The sequence below is a fragment of the Bos indicus genome, chromosome X, assembly GCF_029378745.1.
Source record: "Bos indicus isolate NIAB-ARS_2022 breed Sahiwal x Tharparkar chromosome X, NIAB-ARS_B.indTharparkar_mat_pri_1.0, whole genome shotgun sequence".
NCBI lineage: Eukaryota > Metazoa > Chordata > Mammalia > Artiodactyla > Bovidae > Bos > Bos indicus.
This window is the reverse complement of record NC_091789.1, coordinates 119,447,312-119,474,715: the sequence shown is the minus strand read 5'-3', so window position 1 is coordinate 119,474,715 and position 27,404 is coordinate 119,447,312. Positions and strand designations below refer to the sequence as shown.

The following is a 27,404-nucleotide window of genomic DNA, read 5'->3' as shown; positions in this document are numbered from 1 at the left end:
CTCACCCAATTCCCCCACATAGGGACACACAGTTTTGCCTGGCAAAGCGATAAAGCTAATCTCTTTTACTTCACCCAAAACTCTGTCTCTGAGATTCAGTTTGGCACCCATGCTGAGAAGCTTTTTCAGCATCAGTAACTGTACAATGAAACAGAACAATAATTGATGCTTATAATGATGACCCTGAAAATTAAGAAAGTTTTAAATTACACTACGTTTTAGTATCTGAAATCCTGGATTTCAGCCCTAACTCATTACACTGGTTTTGTGATTACTAGCAAAATCAGTACTCTTGCCTGGAAAATCCCATGGACGGAGGAGCCTGGTAGGCTGCAGTCCACGGGGTCGCGAAGAGTCAGACACGACTGAGCGACTTCACTTTCACTTTTCACTTTCATGCATTTGAGAAGGAAATGGCAACCCACTGCAGTGTTCTTGCCTGGAGAATCCCAGGGACGGGGGAGCCTGGTGGGCGGCCGTCTACGGGGTCCCACAGAGTCGGACACGACTGAAGCGACTTAGCAGCAGCAGTAGCAAAATCAGGTAGGTCAGTCAAATTCATCATCCTTGAAACATGTATATAATATTACTACCTAACTCATAGCTTTGTTGGATTAACTAAATGAGATCTTTTATATGAAAAGAACTCTGTGAACTGTAAAGTACTATAAAATTGTTCGTTAGTTATTATGCACTGCTTAATGAAGCAAAACAGAAGATAGTCAATAAAAGTTTTCATTAAGATAGTTAAAATTAAAATATTTCAGTGCTTAAAAGATTTGGTTTAGGTTATCCTGAAAATAACATGTTTATATATTCAATTCTCTTTTATTAATACATAAAACTCTGAATGGTCTATTCATTTATTAGAATGTTATTTTGCCCATTGTTTTTTCCATATGGGTAAATAAGGTTTATATGATTTCAGATGTAGAAATTTAAAAAATTAAGTAGTAGCCCCCAGTGTACCACAAACATCTGATACCACAAAGAAGCTCAGAAGTGTATGTTAACCAATCTTTCATAAATATTAGCAAATGATATCACATAAAATGGCTGTAGATTTTGATTCAGCTGGTCACAAAAACACTCTTGCAACTTTTCAAGTACCTGCTGCACTTAGAGTTGAAATTGGCTATTTATATATTATGGATAAATATATATTATGTATATATAAATGTATATTATTTATTATATTTATACTATTGGTATTATTATTAAATTAATTAATTATTACATTTATTATTATAAATATAATAAATAGTATATTATATATAAATTTACATGTTTATATATAATAAATAATATATATTATAACATATATATATTCTATTTCATTTGGTTTTGCTTTCCTTTTTTGTTCCCTGGCCTGTGCCCTTATTTTTTATTCTCTCATCTTTTCTATTCGGCTGTAAAGTTCCTTCAGATAGCAAAAATGTTTGGCTGCAGCAACTAATGCAGCATTCTTCACATAATAGACTTTAAGCCGCACCCATAAAAAAATGTAAAAGGTAATGATTTGCTAATAATGTTAATCTTTAACCACATTTAAAGGAATCAAATGCATGTCTAAATTCCAACATCTTTAAATATAAAATCAGTGGGATACTAGTTATGAAGTCCTACTCTTGATTAGGTGTCCAGAGTTTTCAGACTTTGAATATGCTAAGCAAAACTGCAGATCCCAGGATTTCCTCACAAGAGCTCAAAACTCAACAGTCATAGTAGATTCATGTTTTACCAAAAAGGTGAAACTCTGAGATCATTTTTTTTAAAAGGGAAAAATGAAATTCATTCTAGGGGGCATTTGTACCTGAGCATTATTCTCTATTGTGTGTGTGTGTGTGTGTGTGTGTATAATTTCCCTGGAGTTAGTCATTAAATGTTAAGACAATTATATCAAACTGTGAAATTTCTCCTTTATGAAGAGTGAAAATTAATTACAAAAAAATTATTTCTGAATATAGGTTCCTTTTTAAATGTAAAATGGAATTTAACTCTGAACTACTTATGTTTGGGATATTCAAAATTTTTAAATCTTGTATTTTTCTCTTGTGTTAATGTTTGGCATGATATTAATGTCTGTTATATAAATAAACAAATCATCCTATGACTTTATATACATAGACATACATATGATTATTGTAACTGAAACATCTATGTCTCCATGTCTGTGTCTATAAATGCAATTAATACAACTGAGGACGAGGTGAAATTCAGATCTCTAAAATGCTTGTCCAGTTTCAGCATGAGCTACTGAGTAAGACTAAATTGAGACTCTTGCCCAAAATATTTTCTCACAAAAGAGTCAGTTCATATTAGCTTATAATGTCTTTTGTGTTTCAATTGTTTTATTTTGAACAACAAAGTTCAACAGTACCCTGAAATACTCTCAAGAGATATGAATTTGGGATGCATAGAGAAGTTATCTGCCAGAATTGGTTAATAAAATAAAAAGGAAGTAAAGAAAATTGATAAACTATTAACAATTATTCCTAGGGTATACCTTCACATTTACCAGTGGTAAAAGTCATTGTAAACAAATGTTTTAAAGATAGTTTTAAAAAGCTAAACAATAAGTTATTCTGATGGGGTGATATATAATTCACATCTAAGAATAATGAAAAGATTATCTCTCCTAATATTTTGGGAATGGGCACTGAAGTTAGGGATAAATATTCCAACGATAACATTGAGGAAGTGAAAACCAGGCCTTCTGGTAAATGGCAGTTAGCTAGGTATGATGGTCTCAAGTAAACATCAACAGCCACAGAAAATAAACTATACAGATATGGACATCCAAGGGCCATGTTTGGGGTAAGACAGAGCCAAGGCCATTATGCCACCACAAAAATGACAAATAGGAGGCACTGTTACTACTTCTTAACTCTGCCCTGCTTTAATCCTTTCACCTTCCAGATAAAAACTGGTAGGTATATTCTTAATTGTCTCTGGAGAGAAAGCTTTGACTGCACCATTTAATTAAAACACTGCCATATTGCAAATAACTTGGAAGACAGTAAGCTCTAGAATTCTGGAATATATGTGTGTGAGTGTATGTGTGTGCATGTGTGAATGAACTCTTTTCATAAAATACAAATGTGGCAAAAGCAATATTCTTAGTGTGCTATTTTATAAAATGTGAGATTTCAAATATTGGAAGTGCTAATCAATTAAGAAATTAAACATAACTAGGCATTTGACAATCTCATCCACATTCCTAAATGATTCTATCAATTGCTCAAAAATTTATTATAAATTTTATCTTCTCATTGGGAAAGCGGGGTTCTCCTTATATTCAGATCAGATCAGATCAGTCGCTCAGTCATGTCCGACTCTTTGTGACCCCAATAATCGCAGCACGCCAGGCCTCCCTGTCCATCACCAACTCCCGGAGTTCACTCAGACTCACGTCCATCGAGTCAGTGATGCCATCCAGCCATCTCATCCTCCGTCGTCCCCTTCTCCTCCTGACCCCAATCCCTCCCAGCATCAGAGTCTTTTCCAATGAGTCAGCTCTTCGCATGAGGTGGCCAAAGTACTGGAGTTTCAGCTTTAGCATCATTCCTTCCAAAGAGTGATTAGCACTGATTCAATCTCTCATGGTCAAGACTTTTTACTCAGTTGTAAAACTTATTTGCATTAAAAAATGAAATTCTGATACCCATCTATTAATAAATTATAAAATCTCTCTAATACTGTTACTCCCTATAATTCTTCCCTGAACTGTTTCTATTACCATTGACATGGAAATTGTGTTTATCAAATGAGTCAATCAAAATGGATCTGTTTATCTGGGGGATAGACTCATATCTGTTATCTTGCTATTGATTCTGATGTTACCAAAAAAAAAAAAAAAAGTTACACCATGTAAATGAGATAGCCTGATAGATGATTTATAAAGATCCAATTACTGTTATAATATAATATGTAATTGGGAAACATTTTCACCAACAAGACACCACTTGACATTCTATATTGTATATAAATTTTTGGATGCACATCTGTTGTGAGTGATATATTTTGAATTATCAGGCAAAAAAATAAATAAATAAACCCAACGAGTTTTTCAAAATTTCAAATGTTGATGTTGGCAGTAGAACAAACTCAGGAGGGGGAAAAAAACAGCTTAATCTAGTTAATTAACAACAAAACAGCTGGTAAAATGAAACATCCCTGGTTGTGACTGACTATAATTGAAAATGACTAATGATGCTGTCATTCTGCAGCTTATATCGGAGGAAATGATGCCTGGAAGATGGTAATTGCCCTCTTGACCATTTGTTTATAGCAATTATTTTTGTGTTAAAGGTTGGGGTGGAACCCTTTGGCCAAATATAGAAAGTTCCTAACACCTCATTTTTTCTCTTAACATTAAAAAAAAAAATTCAAAAGCGGTAATACAACATATTATTAGATTCATGTTAAGATTTTTCTGGATAATTTAAAAAGTTAGCAAAGCAAACCAGCTGGTGTGATCTTATAACTTCACCAAGTAACTAAGACATTTTAAATTTCATTAATGTTCTCAGTTCTAATAATGGAAGGTGATATAAGTATTTCAAAATATATACACACATTTAAAAAATTTTAACAGGAAGAGTGGTGTTCCAAAATTAAAGTTAAAGAAAGTGAAAATATAAGAGAATGCCATCCAAATGCTTAAGTTCTAAAGAACTAAACAATTTTTAAGTCAAATAACAAATGGCTTTTCTTTTTTGTAGTAAATATTGTTGCTACTGAGGGCAGTTGTCTTTGTTGCTTTTTAACTGCTAAATTCGGGGCTACTGAGGAACCTGCTCATTACTCTGTGAAAATGGAACGTATTAAAATGATTCCCCCAACAGCATTACCATAAAGTATTATTACCAAAAGTATAGCTTAAGCAAAGTATTCAACAATTTACTGAACTTATCCAAGCAATCTTCAACAGCTTCTGAAGTTAAGAGAAAGGAACAAGGTACAAATCAAATGAAATAAAAGTGTGTGTGTGTGTGTGTGTGTGTAGGGGAGAGAGAGACAGAAGAGATAGAAAGCAAAACAAAGATGCTTACTTCTTCAATTATCTTAAGATTTTCCCAGTAAATTTGCATCACAGATCTAGTGCTACATTTATGTCATTAGTAGAACTGTCTCCTAATGTATGTTTGATCTTTAAGAGGAAGTTCTCAAAGAAAATAAGAAATTGATCAGTTATGGATGACAGAAAAATAAACTAAAATTTTACCATCTTTGAAAATTAAGGAAACCCTAGAGAAGTTGATGAAATGAAGGGTAAAAAAAAAACCCCAAAAAACTGAACAGGGATGAGCCAAGCTCTTTAAGAGGACTCAGCTTGGGAGGTTAGCGTAGGAGGTAAGCAGACAGCTTGTCTGATGTGGAATGTGGAGGTGCCAATAGACAACCAATTTTCTAAGAAACAGAACCATTCTCTGCTGTGTCCTTAATTAGAATGTCTGAAAGTGGTGGACATACTAATTATCCATTTAAATACTGGATCTTATATACACACCATGAGGGATTTTCATTTTCCTTTGAAAGACTATCACCATCTTCTTTAGAATTGTTATATTTTCCAAAGAATTGTTATATTTTCCAAATGTACCTCCTCCCCAAAACAAAAACCAAACTTTTGTCATGAAAATGTATTGCAGGCTACTTGTACCCTTTCTCCTTCTATTAAAGGGTGAGAAACCTGAAAGTTAAGGAGGAAAGGCATCAGGAATAGTAAAATTTAAAAATTTTGATGTATGAAGTCAAAGTTAAATGCACGGTTGATTTATGTACTATCAGAGCAGTGGCTTACCCTTTAGAAAAATCATCCCTAATCTTTAAAAATAAGTTTTTGATCCATGCAGAGATTTAAACAGTTCCCTTCGCTTGGTACCTTGTATTGCTAGGTTCCAGGTTTTGAAGGATGAGGTAGTTTTTTTGTTTGTTTGTGATTTTTTGTCTTCATTTTTCTTTTTTGTCAGCTTTAGATAGCATCCTTTAATATTTTGTTATTACACAGGAGGAAACCGCTCTATATCCTAGCTTCTTTCCCTTTTCCTCTTCCAACATTTGTCAGCTTTCAGAGTGCTTTTTTCCTTAATGATGAGGTAGTTCCTGAGCCTCTAGTGTTTCAGGCTACCAGATGCCCCAGCTAATCTTCAAGAATTTCCAAGGTCATGCATGGTCCTTATCAAAAGCTGCACATGAATATTCCATTTCTCCTCACTCCTGATCTCCTGAATCAATTTTGCCCTTTGGCCACTAGGAACCTGATATGGTGATTCCTCTCCCAACTTGAGGGGTAAATGGCAGAGCGGGGATGAGTTTTCATTTAAGCTGTGCTTCTCTGCCATGAATTGATTTGAAAGGACATGGTGAAGGAAGGGAAAAGAAAAGAAAGATGAGGGCTGACTCTACACAACGGTTTCCAGGGATGTGAAAGACAAGGAAGTTACCACCCCGCCTGCTCTCTTATTTCAGGAAGGTAATCCCCCTCTTCTGTCACTAATGCTGCAGTAGAAATTAGAGACCCCAAGAGGTGGCAGATCCCAGTTCTGAACTCATAGTGGCCCAGATTTTGAGGATATTACCGATTAGCCTCAAGGTTTGGATGGTGTACGTACAATGAATACACATTTTCTCATTGACTTTCAATGAAGGCTCTGCCTCTTTTTTTGCATAGGCTCAAAAGCAAAAGCCAACTGTAAGGCATATTTGTGATCTGTAGCAATTATGCCAAACCCTGCATAAACTCTTTGAGTAGGTAGAACAGATCTACAAAATGGTCCATTTGTCCATCTCATTGCTTGCTATGAAAGTCACTCTGTTAATCAAGAAAGGTAGCTGCTTGGGACTGGCTTTCTCTAGTGCACCAAAAGAAACCCTGAAACTTGCTACTTTCAGGACCTTTTCTGGCTCTCCAATCTAAAAACTATACATGTTGTTACTTTATGAAAATGATCATTCCAGGCCTGGACTGGATGCAAATTACTTTGGGAGGATGTTAGGAGTGGGGACAATATATTCCTGTATAAATGTCTATGGATATCTACTGCAAAATCTGGGCCTTTCAGCACCTGCTGTTTGGATATTACATTTAGCCCAAACCTTTAAATTTACCTAAGAAAAACCCTCTTGTAAACTGTAAGGAAAACCAACAATTTTCTAGAAATGAAGCTTGGGCCAAGCATAAGCAGTGACCTTGGAGACAGAGTGTAAGTCATGGTAATGTTATTTGCAAGGGCAAACTAGTTCTGTATAATGAGGTTATTGACCTGCACTGTTTTAGAGCAGTTTTAAACATGAGGGTGAGGCTCACTAAATCTCAGCCTGCAACATTAGCTAGAGAAGCCAGGACTGATCAATAAACAGCCACCATTACAGGCCCTCGGGAACCTTCATCATAATGGGGGCCATTATAATTTTGGTCAGGTACAAAAAATAAGGTAACCTATACCTAACTTCTATTTATCACTTGGATTCTCATTTGCAAATGAAAACCATTGATTATCTATTTTTTGAGAACGGAACTGGTTTTCCATTTCTCTCCTCATGTAATAGCCTGTGAATAAATGTGTCCCAGACTTCAAAATGCACATGAGGAAAGGAAAGAAGTAGAAACCTTTCTCTCAGGCCAGCTTTTTTTTTTTTTTTTTAATCAAAGAGAGAAGCAATTACATGACATTTCACTAAAAATTCTTGACCCAATAAAGTATTGATGCCCAAATGCTGATTTTCCTCTTTCATAAGAAAGAGCAATAGAGAAAAGAAAGGTCATGGACCATATTGTGATTCTTTACAGCGGCTGGAGACAGACAGTATGATGCAGTAGCTTGATCTGAATGAAGCCAAACACTATGAAAAGCATCAAGCCTGGCAAGCAACGCAATAAAGCCTCAAAGAATTTAATCTACCTTGAAGGTGGGACTACTTTTTGTATTGATGGCAGCACACCAGGACAGAAATAAGTCCTTTAATGCAATGACTCGTTAATAGCCTTAAGATCACAATATATAAATAGGATATGTTGATCAAAAAGACAGCTCTGCCTCTGCTATTGCAGGATGGCCAATATTTCTTTACAAGTTATTTCATCGATTATAAATAGGGGAAGCATAACCCATTATGAGGTAATGGATGTTGCTATAGGTTGCTTCATTACCTTCACTGGCTCAGTGGCTGGTTTTTCCTTGTACAAATTCTGCCCTTTAGACAAAATCCCTTCCACATCCGGCTGTTTAGCTTGAACTGCTACTTCAGTTTCCTGGGGAAAAAGAGCACATACAGTGCAGATTAACTTCACAGTTAGCAATAAAATTACTAAATTTAAATATACCCTTGGAGACTCCACATGTATTGCAGATCAATTTCTGTGCAGTACAGAGGGGCACAAAGTAGTTTTCAGTGCAGAGAAAAGAAATAGAGGTCTTTGCATCACATACGGAAGTTTAAAAAAATTACCTCCAATTTACTTGAATTATCATAATACTATTACGTAGAAACAGAGAAGATATTTGCTATTTTTCAGAAAAGGTAAAATGCAGTTATAAGAAGTATGATCTATGCATGTGGTCAATATGGATAAATATGATAGTTAACTCCAATAATCTCAGTAACCATAATGTCCATTTTACTACACACACTTCTTATTTTGGCTCTGAATCCCAAATTTTGTTTCGAGATATTTAGAAACCAAACAAATCTTTCCACATCACTGTCAAAATGACTAACTTTCTTTCCAAAGAGTTAACACTTAAAGCACAGGATCAAGACTGATTAATTATTAAGCAGTCAAATTAAATAGACCTTTTGAGGAATGATTCAGTTATCCTTAAAAATCTGCTTTCCTTAGTCTGGAGAGGACTGCAGCCTGATCATATGACCAAAAAACAGGACCAAACAAAACATTACATAACAAAAGGAAAAAAAAAAAAACCAAAACACCCTCTTTAGATACATGAATATAAAACTCTTTGCCACTGGCTGCTCTCTAGCTCTCCTGAAGAGAGGACCAAAGAAATGTGCATAAATTGAAGCTGAAGGAAGTGAAGTTAAATATTACAGAAGACTTTTTGGATGGAACACTTGTTAAACAGTAGGATGGAGTATCGATTAATCAATGTCAGGCGTCAGTCAGGGCCTGGGCAATCTTCCCCAGATAGCAATTCCTGATTAACCTGCATCCTCTTCCTCCCTCTCCTACCCTGAAGCCTCCCCCCACTGCGGTGTGTACGTGTCTTCATGCCACTGTTTCCTTTCTCCACTGCGTTTGTCCCTGCTCTCTCTCAGCTCATCCAAGCAGGGTGTCCTCTGAACCAAAATTACTACAATCTTATATGGCACAGTAGGGTTTCTTATAACTTGTGGGTGCTCATCACATGCTCCTGAGAAGGATTATTTCTTCAGTTCTTATAATAAATAGCAGTGGGAGGTAGCCACTTGGTTAAAAGAGTCCACAACATTAACTCTATGTGTTACATGGGTATGCGTGCAACACACAGACACACACCCACACGTCCTTTAGGGACAATAATTATGGAAGAAACAAACCTAAAATTTTAAGTATTAACTCATTCTCTATGATAAAAAGTTCTAAATGTGATTTTTTTTTAAACAGCAAAATTGTAACAAGTTTAAAATCAGAGTGTACTTGGTGAGGGTTGGATCTTTCCTTCTTCCCTTGGAATGATTTACAAGGGCACCCAGTCCAAATTATATACCTTCAGACAATGAGCACAAATAGTCAACAATTTTACTACTGTTTCATGGATGCAGCAAATGATTAGTACTAACAGGTTCCTCTCCCTGCTGCCCTGAGCGGCACACAGATTTTTCCAACCAGGGATTGAACCATTGAACGGGTGACCTCTGCTGTGGAAACCTGGAGTCTTAACCACTGGACCACAGGGAAAGCTCTCCCTGCACTCAGTCTTCAATTGAAAATAAATAATTCCAAAGATCACAAATAATTGATGCCACTCTTTAGGAGGCACTGGTAAACAAGCAGGGCTAAAAGACTGCATTTGCTATGACAAGGAATTCCCTCAGGAAATAAACACACACATTTTAATTCATAAAATCTTCACTGGCAAATGAACAGAAAGAGTAGCAAGGCTGACATGAAGGCAGTCCAGATATTACTTAGAGCTCCAAGTTCTAAGGAGGTGCTTATTAGATGGGCTACGGGATGCCATGTGAAATGTCTATGTTTTACACTTAAAGAAAGTAAAATATTCCCTCTACAGGCCACTGAATTCACCCTAGATTTAGTTCTCTGATGAATGAGCATTGCAAAGTCACATCATTTCCATTAAATTTTTTTTTTTTTAATTTTTGGCCACACCACACGCAAGCAGTATCTTCCCTGATCAGGGCTAGAACTCCAGTTCCTTGTACTGGAAGCACAGAGTCTTAACTACTGGTGGTAATGGTGGTTTAGTCACTAAGTCATGTCCAACTCTTTTCAACCCCATGGACAGTAGGCCACGAGGCTCCTTTGTCCATGGGATTCTCCAGGCAAGAATACTGGAGTGGGTTGCCATTTCCTCCTCCAGGGGATCTTCCTGACCCAGGGATTGAACCCTCATCTCCTCTGTCTCCTGCTTGGCAGGCAGATGTTTTACCACTGAGCCACCTGGGAAGCCCTCCTTAACCACTGGATCACCAGGAAAGTCCACATCATTTCCATCTGTAGAAATATTTCCTAGTACCATGTCCTTCCAACAACACTATTGCCATCTCTTCATCCTTTAATGAAAAAATGGAGAGTTTAAGTACCTGGATGAGATTAACACTTGGTCCAACAGAAACAGAGCAATGGGTAAGAGAAATAATATTCAGCTCTTAATTCTTTGTGAGTACTTCCCCTTTATGATTTTTTTTTTTGAGAACTAGGTATCTGATTATACATGCCTTTGATAAATCACTTTAGAAAGGCCATTTTGAAGATAACTTTCTACAATTTACCTTACTACATTTATTTGCAATGTGAATTTATTATTGAGGGTCAAATATTATTGCTTGAAGGATCAACTGTAGTAAATCTGATTAAATTCCTTTCATATGTCCCTTAGTATAGTTTTCTTAAGCTCATGCAAAATAATACACTATGAGAAGCTGATGATCAAGCTGAAAAAAATGGAAGTATATGTGAAAAAATTTTTAAAAATTGATATCCCTTCATGCAATTAAGATTTGACATGGAAAAATTTTAAAGCAAACAAACAAATACCAGCCAAATCACATGACTACGCAAAGATAAGAAAAAGCTGCTGAAATCATTAACTGTGCTGAAAATATCAACAAACTGCTACAGTGATATTAAGTGATTCCCATCAAGTGATATAATAATATTAACAAAACAGAGTTTCTGAAACATTACCATGTGTCTGGGCCTTCCTGATTGCTCAGATAGCAAAGAATGTCTGCAACGCAGGAGACCCAGGTTTGATTCCTGTGTCAAGAAGATCCCTTGGAAAAGGGAATGGCCACCCACTCCAGTATTCTTGCCTGGAGAATTCCATGGACTGAGGAGTGTGGCGGGCTACAGTTCACAGGGTTGCAAAGAGTGGGACACAATTGAGCGACTAACACTTTCACTTTACCACATGTCAAACACTTTATTTTTTGTACATCTGTCCTCGTACTTACACTCCTACAAAAAGGGTATTATCTGATTTTGCAGATGATGAAACCAAGAGAGATTAGGTCAATTTTCCAAGGCCATATAGCTTGCAAATGGCAGAGATGATATTACCAGAAAGTGTGTGTCACTAAACCTCCACTTCAGCCTACTTTGTTGAGTAGAGCATGTGTGTGTGTGTCTCTGTGTGTGTGTATGTGTGAACACACATGCATATGCTAAAACAGGCAGTCATGCTTCTTACTATAATGTTATTTTTTTTCTCCTCTTTATCTCCAGTGCATTCTATAGTATCATTCCAATGGGTAAATGAGAGAAAATCCTATCTTTTCCCACAAAAAATAAATTCTTACATAGCCTTTAAAAAATTCCAAGAATGTCTCTTTGTGGGTTTGTGAGTGTCAAACTGATGATATCCAGGTCAGAGAATTGGTTTGAGTAAATCTTTTATCTCCCCAATGACCTCACATTTTTATATGATTTAAGATAAGGTGAAGAAGTTCACCACTAAAATGGAAACATGGCTAATTATAGTGGCCACTTTTTTCTAAGTAGAAAGTGTTAAACTTCAAAGAAAATTCAGACAAGAATGTCTTCATGGGATTTCAACCAAAAAAACTCACTTCTAATAACAGAACATTTCCATTTAAGTTTTTTCTCTGCCTTATTTTTAATATATCCTCTGTAATATAAGATTGTGCACCAGGAGTTAAGACCCTTATGATATAACTAGAGTTTTTTTTTTTTTTTTTTAAATCATTGTACTGACATTTCACTACAATCTTATGCATAATTTTAAGTATGTAATTTTTATTGAATAGGTAATAGGAACAACCATTAATACTCACTAGGAAAATATGGTACTGCATTTTTAAAAAATCCTGCCTTGATAGGTATTCAAAATGGAGTAACTCTAAGCACCTTCCGTTTTATTTCTTTTTAGACAGCATTACTTATACTGCTGGTAGTGTTGGTCCTGACAAGCAGTGAAGCAATGGTTAGTGATTAAAAAAGACTGAACAGCACCTTTGGGGATGAAAGTAGCAACTCATATGTGAATTAATGTACACTCATATTTTTTAAAGAATTTATTCATTGACTATTATTTTTCTAATTCAATATTAAACTGATAGTATGCACACATTTCTTTTTAAACTAGAAGTTTGGTGCCGCTAAGGATAATATAAGAGAGACATATTTTGCCTTGTTTTCCTTAGTTATTTTTAATTTCTTTATATTTCTATCATTTTACTTATTGTTAACCTTAGAGTGTATCTATCTATATATATACACACACATATATATATGTGTATGTGTGCATGCTAAGTCACTTCAGTCGTGTCTAACTCTTTGTGACCCCATGGACTGTAGCCTGCCAGGCTCCTTTGTCCATGGGATTCTCCAGGCAAGAACACTGGAGTGGGTTGTCATTTTCTTCTCCAGGGGATTGAACCCGCATCTCCTGTGTCTCCTACATAGCAGGCAGATTCTTTACCATTTTCACAAAGTAAAAAGGATATCAACAGCCTTTTCACATATGTTCCAACATTCATTTGTACATTTCCCAAACATTTATTTAATATTTACTATATTTCAAAGTCTTGGCTAGGAACTGGGAATGATACGTGGCAGAAGGATACAGCCAATCATGTATTAAACTTGGACTGCAACAGGTGAAATGACTAGCAATGTTCAGTGTACAATGGGGCATGGAGGAGCAACTGATCAGGTCTGTGTTTGAGGGACAAAAAGAGAGTAGGGGCAGGCCTTATTGGAGAAGAAAGGTTTGAGCAAAAACTTGGAACACAGACAGCTCAAGTGCCTGGTTGACAAAGGAATGGATGATGGAAAAGTAGTCAAGAGAGAATCTGGTGTATGCAAAGCCTGGAAACAGAGGCAGCATGGAGATCCCATGTGGGGAAATGGGAGGAAATGATGCAGGAGCAGAAGCAAGGACCAAAGGAAAGAAGGAATTTTTATATCATCCTCAAGACCTTAGTGGAGAAACCACAAAAAGGTTTTTAAACAGGGGAATTACACTTTGATTTCTAATTGATATTCTAAAAATGAATATATATGAATCTCTGAATAGGTAGACAGATCTAACATCCATCTAATGTACAGTTTTCCACTCAAACAAGCTGTCTGAATAAGATACATATGCTGCTACTGAAAACAGAGAAAATATATAAAGATGACAACTATATTCTTTAGCAAACCTAAGTACCTCTTCATTTAATTTCCTTATTTATAAAGAGTATTTCCTGCCATTTGACTGTTTTGTCAACCACCACAATCAATGGTTTTTCTATCAAGTCTAAGATATCATGGATAGAAGAATGACTATTATGTCATGAATTGCTAAGTTTAAAAAAATTAACTTTGGAGGCACTTTTGTGGCAAATACTTCAATTTCAGAGATGTTGAGATATAAAAAAAAAGATTTTGGAATCAATTCTAAGATGTTTGTGAAAATTATGATTGGCTTATTAGTTCATTATTATTCACTGACTGTGTGAAAATGTCTGCCCTGTGGGTGAATATGCTCTCTTCCCCATTGACTTTGGACTTCACCATGTGCCTCATTTAGATTAATAGACTGTGGGCAGACATGACTGCATGACAGCTTTGAGCTGGGTCTTTAAAGGCAATTCAGGATTTGTTAGTACCTCCAGTTCCTGTCTTTTACCATGAGATAATAATGTATCATAAAGGAGCTGCTCTTTCAGCCTGGGTTCTGGATGAGAAGACATTTGGAGCAGATCCACAATCTAGGATGAGAAAATCTCATCTTGACCCATAGTGTGGAGTAAAGCTGCCACTGATCTGCAGACACATGAATGGTTAATCAATGTCTATTGTTATAAGTCACTGGAATTGGGGGGTCATTTGTTACTGCAGCAAGAGCTGACAATTACAATATTATAGTGAAACAAACATACAGTTTTATGGGAAGAAAAAAAAAAACAAAAAAACAAAGTAAGCCTTTAAAATAAATGTTCCCTAGTCACGTATATTGACTGCACCGTCTCTCATTCCACATACAAACTGTTTGCTAAAAAGGGTGGCAAGAAACGAAAAATAAAATGGAATCAATATTGTGTTAGAGCCTGACTTCTCTGGCCTAGATTGTCAGGCAGAGTCTGACAAATGAAGGCTGATGGATGGAAAAACATAACATTGTGCCGTTGAGTTTCTTTCTCTTTCCCTTCATGCTGGGTGACTGTTCTTTTATTTATCTACAATTAGGATTGCTAGACCACAGCAACACAGTTCTCCTTCACTGTAACGGCAGCCTGTCAAGTACGTGCCAAGCTGATTGACAAAGAATGACAGTTTCTCTCTCTCCATTCTGAGCTAATTAAGGGCAGCCCACCAAAGGGACGCTTTCTTCTGATTTAGAGATTTATGGATTTCAAAAATAATCTGTCCAAATATACAAAATATAATGCTGTATTGATTTTTTAAAGTGGCAAGTGTTAGGAAGCCAAGAAGAGAGAATCTATTAAGGGACATAGGCTATTCAAGGCCAACCAAAGAGTACACATAGGTACGACCATCAAATAATGAGACTGATAACCAGAAGCTACTCTTAGAAGCCCTCCATTCATAATGATGGGATTTCAAAGTCCTTTAGGCAGTAGAATGCCTTTGGCAAGTGAAATCTTACCCAACTCTCCCCAGCATCTTAGTTAATTCATTCAGTAAATATATACTGAATATAAGAGCATCTATTATGTTCTAAATTCTGTTTTGATACTGGATATATAGCAGTGAATAAAATAGAAACATTTTCTGTTCTTGTGAGCTTCACATTCTAATGGGGACCATGGACAATAAAATATATAAATAAATTGAAAGTGAAAGTTGTTCAGTCATGTCTGACTCCATAGTCCATGGAATTCTCCAGGCCAGAATACTAGGGTGGGTAGCCTTTCCTTTCTCCAGGGGATCTTCCCAACCCAGGGATCAAACCCAGATCTCCTGCATTACAGGCAGATTCTTTACCAGCTGAGCCACAAGGGAAGCCCAAGAATACTGGAATGGGTAGCCTATCCCTTCTCCAGTGGATCGTCCTGACCCAGGAATCGAACTGGGGTCTCCTGCATTGCAGGCAGATTCTTTGCCAATTGAGCTATCAGGGAAGCCCAAAATATAAATTATGGCACATCAAAGGATGAAAAGTGTTAAAGAGAAAAAATAAAGTCTCAAGTGGGGATAGGAGATGTATGTGTGGGCTAAGGGAACATGCTGCTGCTGCTGCTAAGTCGCTTCAGTCATGTCTGAGTCTGTGCGACCCCATAGAGGGCAGCCCACCAGGCTCCCTATCCCTGGGATTCTCTAGGCAAGAACACTGGAGTGGGTTGCCATTTCCTTCTCCAATGCATGAAAGTGAAAAGTGAAAGTGAAGTTGCTCAGTCGTGTCTGACTCTTAGCAACCCCATGGACTGCAGCCTACCAGGCTCCTCCGTCCATGGGATTTCCAGGCAAAAGTACTGGAGTGGGGGTGCCATTGCCTTTTCCAAGGGAACATGGGAGGTGGATATTTGAGAAAGTGTGTCCAGGGGAAAAGCCCTCATTGAGAAGGTGACATTTGAATAAAGATTAGGAGGAAGTAGGGGAATGAATCATGTGGTATTTCAGGGAAGGGCAATACATGCAGAGGAAAAAGCAAGTGCAAAGGCCCTGGGGCAGGAGTGTGCATGACATGATCAATACAAGTATAGGGAAGCCAGGGTGAGAAAAGTCTACTGAGCAAGGGGAGAGTATCAGGAAGCAAGCCAGAGAGATGGGGGAGGGTAGGTCCTGCCGGGCAATGATATGAGGACTTGGGTTGAGTGAGAATAGGAAGCATAGGAGGGTTTTCAGCAGAGGAGTTATGTGACCTGACTTTTTTTTAAACTTATTTTTTAATAGATCATTCTGGTTGCTGTGTTAAGATTAGACTGAAGGAAGACAGAAAATAGATAGTAGTTATAAGCAGGCTCCCAAGTGGGTTCGTTAAATGTACATTGCTTGGAGGCAAATACTTGTTTGTAGAAGCCTGATGCACTTACTCTAAAAATCTTTATAGATACAGTTCTTAAATGACGACTAAATCTCTGATCTAATTCAGTAGCAACAAAGGACACTCACTGAAACTGCTGCTCCCCAGGTTTTACTATGTTCCTAGGTCCTTAGTGGAGAAGAATGTGGGCTCTTGACTGGTTATCTAAATGCCAGTCCTGGCATGAGTTAATTGCAATAAAGACCAAATGGCCCATAAATCCTAAAACATATTCTAAAACCTTTGCTATCTGGCCTTTTGAAGACAAAGTTAGCCAGTCTCTGATCCAAAGGAAAGGTTAGGATTGGCATCAGTGACTCTCAAAACCTTCAGGTACACAGAAAAATTATATGGGCTGTTATTTATAAAGATAAAACACAAGCAACATTTTGTCTTTTATCTCCTTATATTGACTCATAGACATGTCAAACAATTTATAGTTATACTTTAGAGAGGGCTCAACAAACAAACATTTTAGGCCTTGTCCAAACTTGGATTCTATCACTGTCATGTTAAAGTAGCTAGAGACAATACATAAACAAATGAGCATGGTGGTTGTGTTTCAATAACAACTGATTTACTAAAACACATGGTGGACTGAATTTGGCCCTTGGACTATGGTGTGCTGACTCCTGCTTTGATGTATTATAGTGTTCTTGGAAGTAATCAGACTCAGGAATAAGAACCTGTGGCTTCTAGGCTTATCAATTTTGGAGATGGGGCAAGTTACTTAAATTCTCTAATTTCAGCATCTTTAATTATAAAATGGATGAAAGTGATGGATACTGTGGCTAAAGGGTTAAAAACAACTTCTGCCCCTCTGCATGAGACTTTGGGGCTTCCTTGGTGGCTCAGCTGGTAAAGAATCCATCTGCAATGCAGGAGACCTGGGTTTGATCCCTGGGTTGGGAAGATCCCCTGGAGAAGGGAATGGCTACCCACTCCAGTATTCTGGCCTGAAGGGGCTGAAGGGAGATGCCTGATCACACCATCCTGGGAAGCTATGCTTCTCTGCCTATGGTCAATGGCAGCCTTGTTCAGTTGCGTATAAGGCTTGCTGATGGGCTTGGCAAAAACCTTTTCTAAGATCCACATTTTATTTGCACAAATGTGCTGCTCTGAATTGAGAGACTATAAATGATGGTATGTCATAGTCTAATTGACAGCACTTTCTTCTTCATGATAGATAAAATAATCATTCATATTCTAATCAATAGTGTCTTAGAAACAATTAGATATGGTATATGACCAGGATATTCATGGTAGGTCAGGATCAAATGATTTAGTCTATGCAAAGGCAATACTGTTACAATTTATTGAAAACTTACTAAGTATCAGGGCTTGCCTGGTGGCTCAGACAGTAAAGAATCTGCCTGCAATGCAGGAGACCAGAGTTCGATCCCTGAGTTGGGAAGATCTCCTGCAGAAGGGACCGACAACTCACTGCAATATTCTTGCCTGGAGAATTCCAGGGACAGAGAAGCCTGATGAGTTACAGTCCATGGGGTCCCGAAGAGTTGGACATGACTGAGCGATTAACACTTTCACCCTCACTAAGTACCAACATTCTGCCATGCACTTAACATTAATCATTTTAATTAATCTCATTCAATCTCCATTGTAGAGCCTTTCAGCAGACATGGTTCAGATTTTAAAAGGGAGGTTAAGAAACTTGCCTAAGGCACAAGCAAATGGTGGATGTGAGATTTGAACCTTGGTCTGTCTGATGCATGTCCTGCACACTTATTCACTATACTATAGGTTACTTGAATTTAAATATGATACAGATAGACAATTAGATTTTGTTTGATAAATCACAGGGTTTAGAACCAGAATAAAATAGTTTTGATTCATATGCAATTTTAGTTTAAATCAGGGTTTCTCAACCTCAGCACTACTAACATTTCGGTCTGGGTAACTGTTTGCTGTAGGGGATTATGTATTGTGAGAGGTTTGCAGCACCCCTAGTCACTATTTATAAGGTGCCAGTAGCACTTCCTCCTCTCTTTTGGATGTGCCAACCAAAAGTATTTTCAGATATTGACAAATTCCCCTGGAGAATAAATCACCCCTGATTGAGAACAACTGAATTACTGAATACATGAATGAACAAATGAAAGACTGTCTAACTACTCATGGTCTATATTTCCAGTGTACATGAAATACTAGGATTTCATATGAATACCTTTCCTTTTTCTTTGTGGAATGTTGTTTGCAACTCTATCCATTTACATATTTTTTCAGATGTACTACTATGCACACTATGACTCTTAAACTACACTTGAACATGGTTCTGATGAACTCTAACCATAGTTGAATTTTTCCCTTCCAGCTGAATTATCCATAAAAACATTGCTTTAAATAACCCAAAGTGGTTAAGGAAGACAGATTTTAACAGATTTTTAAAAATCTTTGGAATAGAGACACATGTATAACAAAGTAGTTTTTCCAGGTCTCTGAATCCTCTTTTTCTTGCTTTGTACATTCACCTTGGCCAGTGGTATTTGCATTATTTTCAACCAATATAGCACAATCCTAAGTTATCATCCATGTGGTAAATGGACAAGTTTCTTGAAGTCTTGACAGAGATCATTTATTTTAAAATCAAGTATTATCAAAAAGAGTAGAAGTTTCTTTTTAAAATATAAAACAGCAGTTAGGGGAATTTTCATTGAAAGCAAAGAAAAGAGGAATTCAATCTGACACTGTAATTGACACACACTTCAAATAAAATTAAAGGTGCTTTGTTTTTTACTGTTAAATGTTGTACCAAAATCATAGTCATTGTCTAAAACAACTCTTTCTAAAGTCTTCAACAACTCATAAACTCAAGGAATCAAATGAGTAGCTGAATTAAACTAGTATTAAAAAAGCCACAACAAAATATCTGAGATTTCTCTTCTAAATAGCTTTTCCTTAAGCATGTATAGAAAACAAAGCAAACGTGAAGGTTTCTGAAAAGAAGAGAAACAACATATGATGGAATAAAGTTGTTTCTTTGGTTCATACAACATGTTAGCTTTCATTTTGGTTCCCAGGTCTTCAACTAGTCGGCCATACTTAATTTTTATGCTCTTGCAACTTTCTATGATTTGTACCATTCCAGCAAAGTGATCATATTTCATTTTTCTCCTGTAAAATCTATGATAAGATTTCAGGTAAGGAATTATATTTTAGATGTGTATAGCTACTAAAATTCGGAATATACAGATGACTCATACCATCTGTAAGAGAAAGCCAACAATTGATAGAAAACTGGAAAAGAACAAAATAGTGCCATCTGCACCAACATAGATATACCTAGGGATTATCATACTGAGTGAAGTAAGTCAGACATAGAAAAATAAATATATGATATTGCTTATTTGTGGAATCTAAATAAAAGGGTATAAATGAACTTACAAAATGGACATAGAAACACGGATGTAGAAAACAAACATGGTTTCTAGGGGATAAGGTGGGGGAGAGATGGGATTGACATATATTCACTACTACTATATAAAACAGATAGTAAGGACCCACTGCACAGCACAGAGAACTCTACTCAATACTCTGTAATGGCTTATATGAAAAAGAATGTAAAAAAAAAAACAAAACCAGGGGATATATGTATAACTGATTCACTTGCTGTACACAGGAAACTAGCCCAACATTGTAAATAAACTAGACTTCAAAAAAATTTTTTTTAAATAAAATTAAGCAGAGTCAGGTGTAACTTAGTGAATAAACAACAAGAACAACAACAACAAGCCAAGTATGTGAATAACCAACTCATAGACAACAAGTTTGATGCACAAGAAATGAAAACCTGTTCAACCAGATACACAAATTAAATTAATAAATTCATGTCATTTTCTGTTACTGTGGAAAACAATTTATGATATATAATAAAGATATGAATACTCTAATGTCAGTAGTACTCTACTGTAAATAATACTCTAATACTCTAATGTCACACTCTAGCAAAGTAATACTCAAAATTCTCCAAGCCAGACTTCAACAGTATGTGAACCATGAAATTCCACATGTTCAAGCTGGATTTAGAAAAGGCAGAGGAACCAGGGATCAAATTACCAACATCCGTTGGATCATTGAAAAAGCAAGAGTTCCAGGAAAACATCTAGTTTTGCTTTATTGACTACACCAAAGCCTTTGACTGTGTGGATCTCAACAAACTGTGGAAAATTCTTCAAGAGATGGGAATACCAGACCACCTTACCTGCCTCCTGAGAAATCTGTATGCAGGTCAAGAAGCAACAGTTAGAACCGGACATAGAACAACAGACAGGTTCCAAATTGGAAAAGGAGTACGTCAAGGCTGTATATTGTCACCCTGCTTATTTAACTTATATGCAGAGTACGTCATGAGAAACACTGGGCTAGATGAAGCACAAGCTGGAATCAAGACTGCCGGGAGAAATATCAATAACCTCAGATATGCAGATGACACCACCCTTATGGCAGAAAGCGAAGAACTAAAGAGCCTCTTGATAAAAGTGAAAGAGGAGAGTGAAAAAGTTGGCTTAAAACTCAACATTCAAAAAACTAAGATTCACGGCATCCGGTCCCATCACTTCATGGCAAATAGATGGGGAAACAGTGGAAACAGTGAGAGACTGTTTTTTGGGGCTCCAAAATCACTGCAGATGGTAACTGCAGCCATGAAATTAAAAGATGCTTGCTCTTTGGAAGAAAAGTTATGACCAATCTAGAGAGCATATTAAAAAGCAGAGACATTACTTTGCTGACAAAGGTCTGTCTAGTCAAAGCTATGGTTTTTCTAGTAGTCATGTATGGATGTCAGTTGGACTATAAAGAAAGCTGAGTGCCAAAGAATGGATGCTTTTGAACTGTGGTGTTGGAGAAGACTCTTGAGAGTCCTTTGGACTGCAAGGAGATCAAACCAGTCAATCCTAAAGGAGATCAGTCCTGAATATTCATTGGAAGGACTGATGCTGAAGCTGAAACTCCAGTACTTTGGCCACCTGATGCGAAGAATCGACTCATTTCAAAAGACCCTGATGCTGGTAAAGATTGAAGGCGGCAAGAGAAGGGGACAACAGAGGATGAGATGGTTGGATGGCATCACTGACATGATGGACATGAGTTTGAGTAGGCTCTGGGAGATGGTTAAGGGCAGGGAACCCTGGTGTGCTGTAGTCCACGGGTTTGCAAAGCGTTGGACACGACTGAGCGACTGAACTGATCTTAATGTCAGTAGTTCTACTTCTAGGTATTGTCACATGGGTTACTGAAGAGACCTACCAAGTGAACTTTCAGCACTGTTCACGTTAATGAAAAATTGGAAACAACTTAATTATTACTCATTTGGAATCTCATAATCCTATTGATTTGCTCTATTTAAATCAGAAATACTTTGAACAGATTACTTCTCTATCCTAAAGCCACTTTAAATCATTGTTCCCATTTTATAAGGTATCCAAAATTCTATTTAACTTATTTTAAAATTTTATTTAGTCATTTTTCTTTTCATAACTCATTGAAGATATAAAAAATAATAAAAGAATAATGCTATCTATAAAAAATCTGACATCAGCTATGTCATATACATGATATAATCTCAGATAACATTTGCCTAGTTTTGAGTGAAGCACAGGAATGTATATGGATGTGTGCCTAATTTTGTTTTTGTGTTATCTCTCCAATTATGTAAATCACTAATACTTATTACTATGCTAATACTAGAAGATATATTGTAATAAATGGTACCATGAATTATTAATTTTGTGTTTCTTATCACCTACTTCAAATAATTTAGAAGACAAAGATGCTTATCTATCCATATTTTCTCTACATGTTAATCACAAAAGTTCTCTCAAAAAGCCCTGAAAATTAAAAGTATGCATGCATGGCTTTGTAATTTCATGGGTCAATAAGTAGAATTTTAGCTATATTCTACACTTTCTTGTGAATGCTTCCATATTTTGCCTTTTGAATGCTTGACAGAATTATTAATTTCAATAAAATCAATCTCATTTGAATGACTAGCATGTTATATCATGTTATTATTATAAATGCAACTTGAGTTTTCTCATCTTAAAATTAAAACTATTATTAAAATAATCCAAGTTAAATAATTATGGCTTCTGTTATTAACTATATACATTGTGCCCTTCTTATGATGAATAATTGATATTTATTATTTCCAGAGGAGGTAATGAAGTATTTATAAGAGGGAAGCTGTGGCATCAGAAGTATTGGTTATGCACACTCTCAGTTTTTAATGTATACTGTTTTGAAATTACAGAGCAAATTGAATGCATTTACACTGCGTGATAGTTTAAGTAGTTAATTTACAATTAAGGTGTTTCTTTTTCAAAAAACGTATGTATCAAATATGTATTTGAAGTATTTGTTATCCTCCATAATATGTATAACTTCAAACATAACAATATATACATATTTCTTTTCCAAACATGAGAATGAATAAGTCTAGTCATACCAATACTACAGTTCATAAGACAGCCAGGAAGAATGAGAGAAATCCATGACAAAGAGAACAGCAGATAGATGGCAATTTGGAAGTATCTGGACTACAAAGGTGATTTCTAAGTCATGTATTTGATACAACTGACTAAAGAATGTAATAACATCAGTTAATTGTGCCTATTAGATGAAAGGAGTACTTTTAATATACAAGCTAGAATTGCATTTGTTAATTAGATTTATAATTTACATCTATTTTCAATGGCATTTGTTATTGTTGTTTATTCACTAAGTTGTGTCCTACTCTTTTGTGAACCTATGGACTGTAAACCTCCAGGCTCCTCTGTCTGTGGAATTCTCCAGGCCAAGAATACTAGAGTGGGTTGCCATTTCTTTCTCCAGGGGATCTTCCCAATTCAGGGATCGAACTCCTGCATTGCAGGCAAATTATTTACCACTGAGCCACCCGGGAAGCCCTTCAATGACATACAAATTAATATAATAAGTGAAATCTCAGGATACAGAACTGTATGCTAAAGAGGAAATATTACTGTGGTATTCCTTAAAGCCCTATTTTTACAACCCTATAGAATTTCACTAGAGATATTCATCTTTAATTTAAACCAATCCTTTTGGTAGTTCTTTTAACTCTTAAATATGAGTGGTAGATTAAATTGGTACACATTAATGAGATGCAAATGAACAGTAAAATAGCTTTACTTAAAATAAATATTTCTTAAAGCATTCTCTTTAGTGTTAAATGATTTTTCTACATATTTGTCTTTTTCTTCCTCTTTTAAAATAAAATCACAAAGATAATGGCCATAGCTTCTGTTGCTTTTGGTTTTCCCTGCAGCAACTGATATAGTGTTCTATCTGTAAACACCAAGTCCACACTCTCCCCACTCAAAACAGTATGATGAGTGGCTGTATGTTGCTATAACTTCTTGGCAGTCATCCTTACCTATAATGATAGTCATACTTCCTCATAGAGCTGTCATAATCACATATTTAGAATTTTAAGTACTCTTCTGCGGTAACTCACAGATTTAAGGATTCCTTTAGCAACCAATATAGTTTAATGAGCAGAGCATGGCATTTCCTGATGAAAATACAAGTTCACAGCCATGAAGTCAAGAGAGCTGACAAACTTGCCAGGCAGACAAGGAGTATTGGTACAGAGACCAGAGGGTCGAAAAGAGTACAGAGACCTGCGTGAAGACTGTAGATCATGTATGCCATGTATCAATAATTTTCTCTCACCTGTCAATCCACACACCATCTTACAGAGGAACAGGAGGAGAGTAAAGGAATCTTAAAGACTGGCCATTTATTCAAGTGATACCAACTCATATAAAGAGACTGGTAAATTGGTTTCAGAGTGAGATCTTTTTTTCTCACTATCCAGCATGGAGGAAGCTTACACAGATCAGTGAGGAATAAACAAAGAAGTTGCATTTGTGTGAGTCAATATTTGACCCCAAGACCTATCTATATGATTCCTTCTGTATACTTACTATATTTGTGACTATTTGCCTACTTAAGAATCCATCACATGGACTTCCCTGGGGGTCCAGTGGTTAGGACTCCACCTGCCAATGCAGGGGACATGGGTTTGATCCCTGGTCCAGAAAGATTCCACATGGCGCAGACTAAGCCTGTGCACCACAACTACTGGGCCTGCATGCCACAACCACTGAAGCCCACGTGCCTGACAGCCTGTGCTCCACAAGAGAAGCCGACGCAGTAAGACGCTCCCACACGGCAACTAGAGAGGAGCTTCCGCTTGCCCAGACCACGTGCCGCAATGAACATGCACACCGCCCAAAATAAATAAATTATAAATACATAATTTTTAAAAAGAATCCATCACAATGTTTTTCAAAGTGTAGTTCCTGGACCAGTGGCATCAATAACACCAGGGAAGTACATCTGAAAAATATCCTCAGGTTACTCCAACTACATTAAAGCTTGAGATACATGGCTGTACATGGTGTATACTAGAATTGGGAATGGGTGTTAAGCCTAGAATTTCAATCCATTTTCATACTTACGGATATAACATTTATCTTTTAGGGATACAGCTTTGCAAATAAACAGCTTCACAGACACAGATTTTTGAGACAGGCAAGTAAGAAAGGTAGTTGTATTTTTTTTTTAAGTTATGATTAGAAAAATGGGACTTTTTGAGTATTGCAAAAGGCAAGTGCACCGCACTTCTGAAGGGATGTGAAATCCCAGTCTGTTATTTTCTATAAACACTTACTGCCACCAAGGGTGGTAACTTGCAAGTTCAAAACCTTCCTCATTTAATGTCCATTGTTTCTATCTTGTATTCTGTCTGCCAATCAAACCCATCTCTTGGGCAATATAGTCAGTAAACCAGGTGGTTCATTCATTCACTTAAAGATAAACTGTTTGAAAACTATTGGAAATGTTCCCACATTTCTCCTTCACACATACTCAGAAATGGATGGCATCTATATACAGAGCAGAGCTTTCTTTTGAGAGAAATTAAAAAAATAACACTAACATTGCTTCAAATGTTCTCACATAACCTACTCCAATGTGTCATTATGTAAACTTGCTCTTAACAGAGAGTGGAAGACTGGTAAGTAAGTAAGAAAAAAAAAAATTAAACTGTAGTGAAGTAACAACATGATTTTAACAAAGTGTAGAAATGGTTTAGGGTGACAAAAGGACTTTTACAGGTCTACTTGGAGCAATAGAATGATCAAGGAAAGGATAGGTCTGCTTTTGGAAAAGATGGTAAACTACTGGTAGATGGAAAATAGAAGTGGGAATCTTTTTATTTTGATTGGGTTTGTTTCTGCATGTCAGCAGCAGTGATATTCTGAGTGCGAAGAATAAAACACATAGCAGAGAGAGGAGCCCAAGATGGGTAAAGAGATTAGGAAGTTCCCAGCTGCTCAGAATTAACTCTCTTGATCTAGATAAATTACATCTCAGGACACTAATGAAACTAGCAAGTCAAACAGGAAACCATGATGAGATCTCTGGAAGTTTGCGAAAGCACATTTTTTATTTCCTAAAGGAAAAATAGGTGTGGGAATAAAATTTTAAGCTTCTACATAGTTATTTAAGACTTGGTTAGAAAATGCAACACTGAATAAAGCTACAAGCCTTCGTCAATTAATGAAATATTTTCAAAGAATGGGAATCAGTTGACATAGGTACTTTAAAAGGACAAACCCTGTCATAGCCATTACATACAGTTAGACTGATAGAGAAGGCAAATATTTACATGCCAGTTCCAAATTTTTTGAGAAAATTAAATCTGCACTTATTCTATAATTTGTCATCACATTGAGTTTCTGTGTGGGACTGTTTGCTCAAAAGGGCAAAGACTATTTCTATGCAATTCAAAGGTTTGTTTTAATATTTTCAGGTTATAACCTTCAGACTAGAATCTATTTGTCATAAGGAACATTCATTAAAATCCTTGTTAAAAAAGCATGTTCTCTTTGTAAATACAGTTGTAAACAGTATTTGTTGTAATAAGAAAAAGACCAATAACCTAATAGAAAAGAAATGGAAATGTGTAACAGTGCACAGAAAAGGAAATACAAATGACTCAAACATTTTGTGATTCAAAAAATTTCATCCTCTTTCAAAAGAAGAATGCAAAATAAAATGACAATGAGATGACATTTTTTCTTGCTTAGCAAAAATAAAAAGGTTGATGACACAATGAGTTGGCAAAGATCTCTGGGAACAAACTCCTTCATATTACTGATGGGAATACTGTATGAAGAGCTATTTGGCCATATTCACTAAAATAGCAGATATCATTTTGACCCTGTCGTTTTACTTCTAAGAACTTATCCTATAGGGATCCTTGCTATGTGAAAAATGACATGAACTTAAAGTTATACGTTGTATTATTGTAGCAGGAATAAAACTTGAAAATCAACTAAATGTTCATTAGCCTGAATGTTGGTCAAATGGGTTACGGTACATCCTTAGAATACAATAGTATACAACCGCAAAAATGAGACCATTCTTGTGCTAATATGGAAAATAATTGTTTTGATCATTAAATGGGAAAAAACACTGCATAAAGTGTTTATAGTATTCTATCAACTATTTTTTTAAAGCAGACAGGAAAAAGAAAGAATATGCACACAAACACTCATACACTCACACCCTCTCCTTGAAGTGCTACTGAAGAAACTGATAACTTCAGTAGCTGAAGGGAGCGAAACAGAATGGCTGAGAGACGGAGATGCAAGGGAGGATTTGAATTTTTTACCA

The 27,404-nt window shown here is 36.4% G+C and overlaps 1 protein-coding gene across 9 annotated transcripts in view; it reads right to left on the bottom strand.

The window, feature by feature from the left end:
* Positions 1–27,404, bottom strand: part of DMD (dystrophin) — a 2,362,639-nt gene that overhangs the window by 743,194 nt on the left and 1,592,041 nt on the right. For all 9 annotated transcript variants that reach the window (XM_070783459.1, XM_070783466.1, XM_070783462.1 and 6 more), the window contains one exon: positions 8,156–8,257. In XM_070783459.1, coding sequence (XP_070639560.1) covers positions 8,156–8,257 — 102 coding nt within the window. The remainder of the gene's footprint in view (positions 1–8,155; positions 8,258–27,404) is intronic.